The sequence below is a fragment of the Lycium ferocissimum genome, chromosome 7, assembly GCF_029784015.1.
Source record: "Lycium ferocissimum isolate CSIRO_LF1 chromosome 7, AGI_CSIRO_Lferr_CH_V1, whole genome shotgun sequence".
NCBI classification, from domain to species: domain Eukaryota; kingdom Viridiplantae; phylum Streptophyta; class Magnoliopsida; order Solanales; family Solanaceae; genus Lycium; species Lycium ferocissimum.
The window spans coordinates 65,363,242-65,373,690 of NC_081348.1; the positions used below are offsets into that span (position 1 = coordinate 65,363,242).

General features: G+C 33.6%; 1 protein-coding gene across 1 annotated transcript; it reads right to left on the reverse strand.

The window, feature by feature from the left end:
- Positions 1-8,052: 8,052 nt before the first annotated feature.
- On the reverse strand, positions 8,053-9,731 carry LOC132062435 (uncharacterized). The gene is made up of 3 exons (XM_059455010.1): positions 9,443-9,731; positions 8,723-9,333; positions 8,053-8,493 (listed from the first exon to the last, which is right to left on the reverse strand). Exons 1-3 carry the CDS (start codon positions 9,729-9,731, stop codon positions 8,053-8,055), a joined length of 1,341 nt encoding a protein of 446 aa, XP_059310993.1.
- Positions 9,732-10,449: the final 718 nt, after the last annotated feature.

Genomic DNA, 10,449 nt, shown 5'->3' on the forward strand with positions numbered 1-10,449 from the left:
TCCCCCACTACTAAAAAATTACTATTTTTTCACTGAATTTTTTACTGAAAAATGTTTACTGGCTATTCTCATTGAATTTTGGTGGAAAAACTAAATAGTAGTGTTTTCATACGGAAAAATAGAAAGTTTCTCACCATTTTAATGGGAATCTGTTTCCCATCATGCGTTTTTTCAGTGAGCTGATTTAGTGAAAATGGGGCGGAAAAATCATGTTTTATAGCAAAAATTTCTCACTCAACGTCAGTGAAAAAAACCTCTATTTCTAATAATGCCTCTCCTATTCCCTGATTTCCCTATGTAACAAAGAAAATTAAAATCAGCAAAAGCAAAATCTGAGAATGCATCTTCCATAACTTTATGCTACAACCTTTAGTTACCATCAAGTCTAAGTCAACTTCCTATAATCTTTAGAAAAGATAACATCTTTTATTTCTCATCCACCACCAAGTTAATGTGCTTAGATATGCATTAAAAAAATTGGGAACATGATTCCATAAAGTATTTGTTCCTTGAATCATGTTATTATTCCAATTTAAAGAATCAATACTAAGAAGCATATGTATACTCTTTAATTAGGGAGCACACAAGTCTATGTTTGCAACAGTGAAATAGTAACATCCTTGATCATTGTGAGCATTACAACGTAAGGCATCTATAGCTACGAAATCTAAGCTATGAATTTAAAAGTCTTAGCTATTACCTAGTAATAGCCACAAAAATTCAAATTTCATGACTATCAACAAAATCGTAAAATTTCTTAGCCACGAAAATCAAATCTACAAAGCTAATTCCTTATTTTTGCTATAATTGATGACAATCGTGGCAATAATTGCCTAAATAGCTACATCTTCATTGCTACAATTAAATTTTGTAGCTGATCATAAGTTTTTGCCACACCATAAAAGTTAGGAAAATTTACTTGTTATAGCTACTTTTACTACCTATTTAATGTTAATAACTACCTTTTATTAAAATTAATAATAATAATAATAGCTAATTAATTTTCTAAATTACCAATTATAGATACAACAGTAACTTTCACTCATAGTTCTCAAATACACCGTAAAAAACGGCAAACACTATCCCAACTTCCCATTTTTGAAGCTCACGTAATATACATTACGTTTCTCTCTCCCTTTCCATTAATTTTAGCAGTTTTTTTCTCCTCAGAATATATCCATTACCATCAAGCACGATTCCACTATAATTTATTGTGCCGAGATTTGGGGGTGGTGGTGTATTTGTGTAAGTTTTCACTATTTTGTGTATTTTAGTCAATTTAATTCAATATTTTTGACATTTTTCAAGATTTTTAACTTTCAATGCTTAGGGTTTCCCAATTTGAGTAGTGAAAAACATCAATTAATGGCGAATGAAAGCATATCTAGTAGGGTTACAAGAGGTATCCCACATACTCTTCAAAATTTAGATTCCCCTTCTTTTGATTTGGGTATTTCTCAGCAACATGATGTTGATGCAGCTTCTGCTGATCGAGAAATTGGTTGCTGAAAGGAGATCTAAGAAAATCCATGATCCTGGCAGAATCAGAAATACTTCAACTGTTAATTTGGAGGAAAAAAATGTTTCTGATACTGCCACAAAGAGGAGAAAAACATCTGATGTTGAATCTAGTAGCAAAGGGAAGAATGTTGTAGAGACTAATACCGGAGAACAACAATTAACTGTGAACAAGCAGGTATTTTTTTATTTTTATGTACATTTTTTTGTTGTATAAAAATTTGTATTTTACATGTTGCCAAAATTCGGTTAATGATTCATGTATTTTTGACCCCATCTGTAAGTATGGTTGCATGTATTTATTGATCTGAACAATTCATTAATGGATGGGAACACATACATACAACTGCATCATGTATTTTCAATAATCATATTTATTATCAATTATCAAACTATGTATCATGTATTTGTAATTCCTCACATTTGTGTATTTTTAAAATCAATAACAGGTATATGTATGTTTACAAAAGCAGATATGTGTATGTGTCAGATAAAAGGTGTATTTGTTCAACGTTTGTCAGCTAAACATCTTAATAACTGTGTTTTTGTTTGCATGTATTTATTAATCTGAACAATTCAGTAATAGATGGGATAGGAGTCGTATGTATTTTTGTTTTTGTTTGAATTAGTTTTGTACTTGAAACATACATACAGTTGATAACCATATTTGTTATCAAGATATCAACCATGTATCATGTATTTTGCAATTCCTCAAATTTGTGTATTTTTTTAAATTAATAACAGGTTTATGTATGATTATATATTTTTTGATTCTCATGTTTTGCAATTATATTCAAACTTTCGTGCCTCCAAATTCCTGGTTAAACGTCCCCCACTCAACCGATACGTTATGCTTCATATATAAACCATAACATTAAAGATGAGTTGAAGGACAAAGCGACCGATAGACAATTCAAGCTTTTTTCCAAAACTATTTTTGGACAATATATGCGGATGCAAGTTGACACCGAGGTGCGGTATTCGGTTATTTAGGTGTTTTATGGTTAGGGAGTTGAAGCGTAGTAATAGTGATGCGTTTGTTATCGATATTAATGGGACGGAGTTGACATTCGGTCTTTTTGAGTTTGCTTTAATTACTGGTTTGAAGTGTTACGGGGATGATGTTGTTTTTGACGAGGGTCCTAACAGATTGTTGGATGAATATTTCGGTGGTTCTGGTAATAGTGTTTTAAAGATGACTTTAAATAAGTGCTTTTGAAGACAAGGATTGGGGTGTTGGTGATAATGCAGATGAAGATGCTGTAAAGAAGTCGATCCTGTATTTCATTCATAATTACATACTTTCAAGTGAAAAAAGGAACGTTACAGTCCCAAGACATCATTTTGACTTGGTGGAGAGTGAACAATACAATGAATATACATGGGATAAGGAAGCATTTGATGATTTGATTAAGAGTATTCACCACAAGATGGACAAGCCGAAGCGATTTTATTGTCTATGGGGTTTTCCTTTTGCTATGCAAGTGTGGATATATGAGTGTTTGCTCTAATGTTGACCCTAATTTAATGGTTAAAACCGGAAGCCGAATCCCAAGAATGTTTAATTGGAGAACAGTGAACCAAAAGCCATCAGTTAACTACTTGATGTTGGGCATGTTTAAGGATGGTGAGGTAAAATACTTACATTACATACATGCCTATAAACCAGTATTTGTTACACTTGCATTTTGTGTTTTTTAGCTGCTGTGTATTTGTAAAATACAGAGAGGTAACAATACTTGCATTTTTTGTATTTTTAGTTAAAATATCAACACTTGCATTTTGTGTATTTTTAGTTGCTGTGTATTTTTACACTTGCATTTTGTGTAGTGTAGTTGCTGTGTATTTGTAAAATACAGAGAGGTTCTAAACTGACAGTTCACACATATTTATGTGCGTGGACATTCTTAAATTCAACAACATTGTTCCGACCATGTTAGAGGTTGAGAAGCTTGGTCTGCGTCGATACCTAGTCAACAGAACTGCACCACCACCTCAAATACACCAAGAGGAAAATGAATATGCAGATTTTACCACAACACCCCCCATGTTGTTGCTGCCAAGAAAACACGAAAGAACGATGATTCAAAATCTCCACCATACAAGAAGCCTAGGAAGATGTCAACGGCGGATTGCTTGTTCGAAAGTCACCAACCACGGTTGGACAATCATCTAAAAAACTGTTTCGGTGGTAGATAAGTCGGTTCAATCAAAGGGAAAGAAAAATCTGCTCCAAGTATCCACCGCGTTCACGTTGACGACGTATCTACCGACAAATCAATTGACCTCACAAGTTTGAGGCAGGAACTTAATCAATTTAAGCAGGAAGTAAGTTTTTTTATTTTATTTTGATATTCATCAAACTACAATAAATAAGGATTTTACAATGAATTTGTTGTTATTACCAATTAGGTGCTTGTCAATTCAAGGATGTTTTTACTGAGCTCAAGGATCTTCGCAAAGTTATTGATGAAAACTTCGAAAAGGTTTTGGAACATGTCAAAGGGAAACAAAATTCAGAAAAGGTAAAAAAATCAATAAATACATATTGAAACGAGTGCCTTCAGTGTGAAGTAAGAAGCATATGTATCTAACAAATACATCATTTGTTTTTTAGGGTGATGACGAAATAAACTCATGTTCCTTTACGGCAACATACATCAAGAAGTTCGATGATTACATGGACCATGGTGACGGTATTCACATGGAGATCGATACGGGTGATGTGCATCCAATGTAGAGGTATATTTTTTTAAATGTATTTATCATTTGTTACTCATTTTTATATGTTATCTTAAAAAAAAAATTAATTCAGATATGATGAAAATTTGGGATCTACTGGACTTTAAAACATTATGTATTTTAAACTGATATGAAAAACAGTAGTGTCATGTATTTGTTGTGTACTGTTTTTGTTTGACAAAGACGATCGTTCACTTCGTTTTTGTTTTCTTTTTTTTGGACATGTATTTTATATAATTTTGGCCTGTGTTTTTTATATAAGGAAAAGGGTCTTGCACCGGATATTCAAGTTAGTTTTGGCAATGAGAGCGGCGATACGCTGAAAGCTTCAACAGAAGAGATTGCGGAAGGGGGTGATTTTCAGGAGAACTGAAGAATTCGGTTGAACGTCCGGCTGATCCAACAGAGGTATATTTTTTTTTAATGTATTTACCATTTTTTAATCATTTTTATATGTCATTTATAAAAAAAATATAATTCAGGTATGATGAAAATTTGGGATCTACTGGACTTTATAATATTATGTATTTGATATTGATATGAAAAACGGTAGTGTCATGTATTTTTTTTTAAAATATCGTTTGTTCGACAAAGATGATCCTTCATCGTTTTCCTTTATGTATTTGTTTACCGATTTTGGACATCTTGAAAGAAATAATTTTCTCATGTTTTTATGTATTTAATATAGTTTTTCATCTATTAGATTCATGTATTTTATAGTCTTTTGGCCTGTGTTTTTATAAGGAAAAGGGTATTGCACCGGATATTCAAGTTGGTATTGGCAATGAGAACGGCGATACGATGAAAGCTTCAACCGAAGAGATTGCGGAAGGAGGTGATCTTTCAGGAGAACCGAAGACTTCGGTTGAACATCCGGCTGATCAATCAGGGAAACATACTGTGGAAGAGCAAAAATGTTCTGATGATTCAAATACTTCTGAGGTTCGACATAAACGTATTCTGATTCAGCCATTTTTTCTTTTTTAGAATGTATCATACAAGTGACTGAATAATGTTTCTTTTTGTATTTTTGAGTAGGCGATCGCACAGGTGCTAGCAAATATAGCAGAATCAGAAATGGCTAATGAACAAGTTCAAGAGGAAAAGACCGGGGAAAACACCGGCCAATCGTCTTAGAGGAACCCCGAGCGGCCAGCTTGTAACGCGCGGCCGTTGTCTCGAAGGTTGTTGCACATGAGTATTTATCAAGCCAAACCCGGGAAAGAAATCATGTTACATCCATCGCTCCCACGAGCTACACGCCCCAAGAAATACAAGTCTTCACCGTTTGTGACAGATTTTGGTATATAGCTAGTTTTAATTTGCTTTGTGTTTTAATATGCAACTGTTAATGTTTAACGAACAAATACACAGGTAGTAGTTCGGGAAAGGATCATGTTCATGTGTTTGATAAAAAATATCCATTCCAGCAAGATCCCATTACCGGTCCACTTGATGTACAGAATGTGGATGATTACCGTATTTGGCTTCGAAACGGTCTTCTTGTGAGGCACGATAGCAAGTATGTGTTTTATCCCAAAGATTTATGTACAGTGATTTCGCATGGGTTTTGTGAATAAGTTGATGTATTTTGTTTGTTTTGTTGCCACAGAAAGAATTACGAAGACCATTACAAAAAAAAAATGGCAGTTTTTGACAATGGAGTCAAATTCAATTTTGGAATCGCAACTGTCAATGATAAGAACTGGTTTTACCTGTTATCGATGGATGGTTAGCTTTGGAATGATGACGTGATTTTTATCAGCAATGAAATTCACCTTCTGTTACTAAAATATTTTTATATATTTGAATGTGATCTAATTTATGTATTTGAATGTGATCTAATTTATGTACTTTTGACAAGACAAAGACATTGATGTCATTTTCTATTACTTTCGGAAGAAAGGAAAGTATGATAAAAGGAACAATTTCAGTTCACCACTTTGTTGACGCCTATTCAAGCAGAGAATTGATGTGGTCCACCACGCATATCACGGTGTTGAAACCCGGACAAAACGTGGCAAATGAAGAGCAAGTATTGATTGAGTATGTTAAGGGCCACAGGCTTATTGCCACTGTCCCGTGGCATACGGTTGACAACGTGCTAATACCGGTGAATATAAAAGAAGAAAATCATTGGTTATTGGTACTCCTTTCATTCAAGGACAGGTATTTTTGATGATGAATTAAATATTTTATCATTATTGTTTCATTCATCATTTTACCGCTGAATTCTTTTTTTTTTTTTTTTTTTTTTTTTTTTTACATGTACAGGCGTTTGTATGTTTACAACTCGTATCAATCAGCCGGGCACAACGCAGTTGTTAGGAATGAAATAAAAAAGCTTGCTACACTTCTGCCACATTTCCTACATCTGACTGGATTCTATGTAAATCAAAAAAGCATAGATTTGGTGAAAGACCCAAAGATATGCGGATAAGGGACAGATCGATATACTTGAAGTTGTCTATGTTGAAAATCACGCATCAACCGTGGTAGCACGTAAGTAGTAAACATATATTTTTAAAAATATCATAGTGTATCAAATACATGATATATCATATCAATTCATTATTCTTCTAAAATACATGAGTTGTTTGACCTAGAAATACATCCTTGAACTTGAAACATATATATTTTCTAATATAAGTTCTTATCCTTTTTTTTTTTTTTTTTTTTTTTTTAGGGACTGTGGTGTCTTCACGGCAGCGTATGCTGAGTATTTGATATCGGGTGAAAGGATTCCAGATGTCATTGATGCACACATGCAGCGTATGAGATACGGTGCACTCTTATGGGACTACGCTGAACGCAAGGTTGCTGACAAAGCCGAGAGTGATAATGAAGTTCCACCTAGACCGATTAGGCCAAAGAATCGATTACGACACTGTAGATGCAATTGATGTTTGATAAATACTATTCGTGCATTCGATATTTTTTTTTCCTTTTTTTGATTAGAGCAAACAATTTGATGTTTTTAAATGTATTTTGACTAGTGTTGGATAATTATCATTTAACCAAAGAAATCTCAGGGGGGTTATGTTCCATATGTTTGATGTACTTAGTTCCATATATTGTCAAATATATCTGAAGTTTGAAAAAAACACAGTAAAATGTGACATCATGAATCCACAAATACATTTAATCACCAGGTTCACAAAATATGTATGTTTTAGTAAGGTTTATTCATTTTTGTTTTAGTTTAATAAACACATCTTGCGTCTTTGACATGACCAAGACAACTATATGATTTCAATCAAAAAAATTGCAAAAAATAAACCAACTTCATCAGTTTCGGTTGAATAGACACACCATTTTTCCAACCGGAACATGGGTTTGCTTTTTTTTTTTTTTTTTATGTTACAAATACGTGAACATTACCGTGTAATTTCATACACCAGGATCACACAAAAACATGTATGTTTTATTACGGATATAGAATTTTCGGAAGAACAACAAATACATAATGTTTAGTTGACATTACCAAAGACAACTATGAGCCTCCAATCCAAAAAAATCCAAAATAAAAACAACTTTATCATTTTTACAGATATAATATGTATGTTGTGTTACCAAGTACGCAGTATTTCTTGAAGTTCAAAAAAACACCATACGTATCGGAAAAAAAAAATCAATTATGTATGTTCATGAATGGGACATTCATTTCATAGCAAAAATTTCTATAATACTACTACATGTGTCAATAGAAGTTTTTGACACAAGTGTTCAAATACTTAAATAACCAATCTATCTTCGCGAATAAAGTTAAATGGATAGGAACACCAGAAAAAATCACTTCCTTAGAGGCTCAAAACTACATGAACGTCTGTTGTGCCCAAGGTGTCCACAAGTACTGCAAGCATGTCTGCTCTTTCCAAACAACAATTCACTTAAAGGCTTATCACGCCTCTTCTTTGGCCTACCAGGCGGTCTCTTATATCTTGGTGGCAAAATCACTTCCTCCAAGATGTTTTTGGGAACGTTCCATTCACGCTCGTCGGGTAAAGGATCCACAGGTACATCATATGTCTTCAACACGGTCTCCGGTTTGAACAAATCAGAGCAATAATCATCAGCAACCAGATTTTTCTTTTTAATGACAGCCCATGCATGTGGGTGGGGGATTTCATCTAGTTGAAACATACGACAACTGCAAGTTTTGCTATTCAAATTAAGAATGAATCGCCTTCCTCCATCATGTACTGTGTACACGAATTCGGTTGACGGTTCTACCTGAAAAAATAAATATTACATGTATTTGTTATTGAACCAATCAGAATTTTAAAATAAATGAACAAACCATTAAACAAATACATATCAGTTTTCAAAGAAGCATATATTAAATTTACTTTAATACTAACTGTTCATGGATACCAAATACACATCTATATAATGTCTAGAAACAACAAATTAGTACAAGTACAAGTTTGTCTATTATAACAGGCATTAAACTGAAAAATACCGTCATTCGTAGACATATATACTCGTTGATTGATAGCATCTCTTGAAACTTTTTACCGAGTGTAGTGAACGTGTATGTTCCATTTCTCCGGTTATTGTAATTCCATCTCGCAAACATCCTTCTAACTTCTTCGAGAAAGTCATATATAGGCAATTCTCTAGCTGCTAAAAGATGTCGGTTTATGCACTCTGCTATGTTAGAAGTCATTGTCCACCCTCGGTTAACAGATGCATACAATCTAGCCCACTTGTCTCTACCAGCCGATTCCAAATACTCTGCCACGCGCATATCTACCTTTTGAACCTTCCCCATCAACTCATCGAAATCATCCTGCGTGTATGCCTTTGCCATGGAATAAAAAACAGGACTCAGCACATCATGGCTCTTCTTGTATTTTTTACATACATTACCCCACAGATGCCAAATACATGCATAATGTGCAACTTCTGGATAAATTCTACAAACATCTTTGTTTATACTTTCATGTCTATCTGATACGATACACATATTCTCTCTAATTCCATATGTTTCTCTGAAACGCTCAAAAAACCACGTCCATGATCTGTCATTCTCATAATCAATCACACCATATGCTAAGGGAAGTATGTTGCCTGGAGATACAGTTAACAAGAAAAAAATAATAAAATACATTTTGTATTTGTCTAAAACAGATAAAATATATATTGAGGTAATAAATTAATATTTATTTTTTTGACATACCTGCACCGTCTAATGTGCTTGCCGAGACAAATGTTCCATTGTATGGTGTTTTTAAGTGGCTTCCATCAACTACCACAATTGGCCGACAATAATCAAAGCCTTTGATAAATGCATATAGTGCTATAAAAACATACAGAAATTCATTTTCTCGGGTTTTACGCATTCTGATATGTGAACCCGGGTAAGTCTTATCCAATATGTATAGATATCCAGGTAATCTTTTATAAGATTCAGCCGGTTCACCCATTAAATCGTTCAGCGCCTTTTCTTTGGCCCGCCAAGCAACCATGTATGAAACATCCATTCCAAAATCATTTTTGACGTCCTCCGCAATGTCTTTAGGCGTATATTTCCTCTTATGATTTGATATTTTTGGTTTGACAATCCCACTTATCAACCGACTTGTAGCTTGGCATTGGGAATAAACCTTTTCCTTTAACGGACATGTATGTTTGTCTTGAAACTCCCTAACTCTAAACATTCCTGACTTACCTACACTTGACGCCCTGAATTTCCAATCACACTCTCCCGATACACACACAAGTGTGTAGCTACAACAAAAAAAAAAAAAAAAAAAAAAAAAAAAAAAAAAAAAAAAAAAAAAAAAGACAACGCATTAATGTAAAAATACATCAGTAAACGTAAATACATTCATGTATTTATTCTTGTATTTTTAATACAAAGAACTGACGAGAAATTTTACCATATGCAATTAAGTTAATGAAATGCAATCCGGCCAAATACATTATTTATGAGTACAAATACATACAAATCAGTTTTGATTCTACTTTATACTAAACATACACATCCTGAGAAATACATCCGCTCGTACAAAATTAACAAACATACACTGTCGCGGTTTAAATACATAAAAATACATAGTTGCAAATACATAAACAAATGTAGATTTTAAGACATAAACATGCTGAGAAATACTTCCACTCGTACAAATTAACAAACATACACTGTCACGGTTTAAATACATACCAACACACAGTTGCAAATAC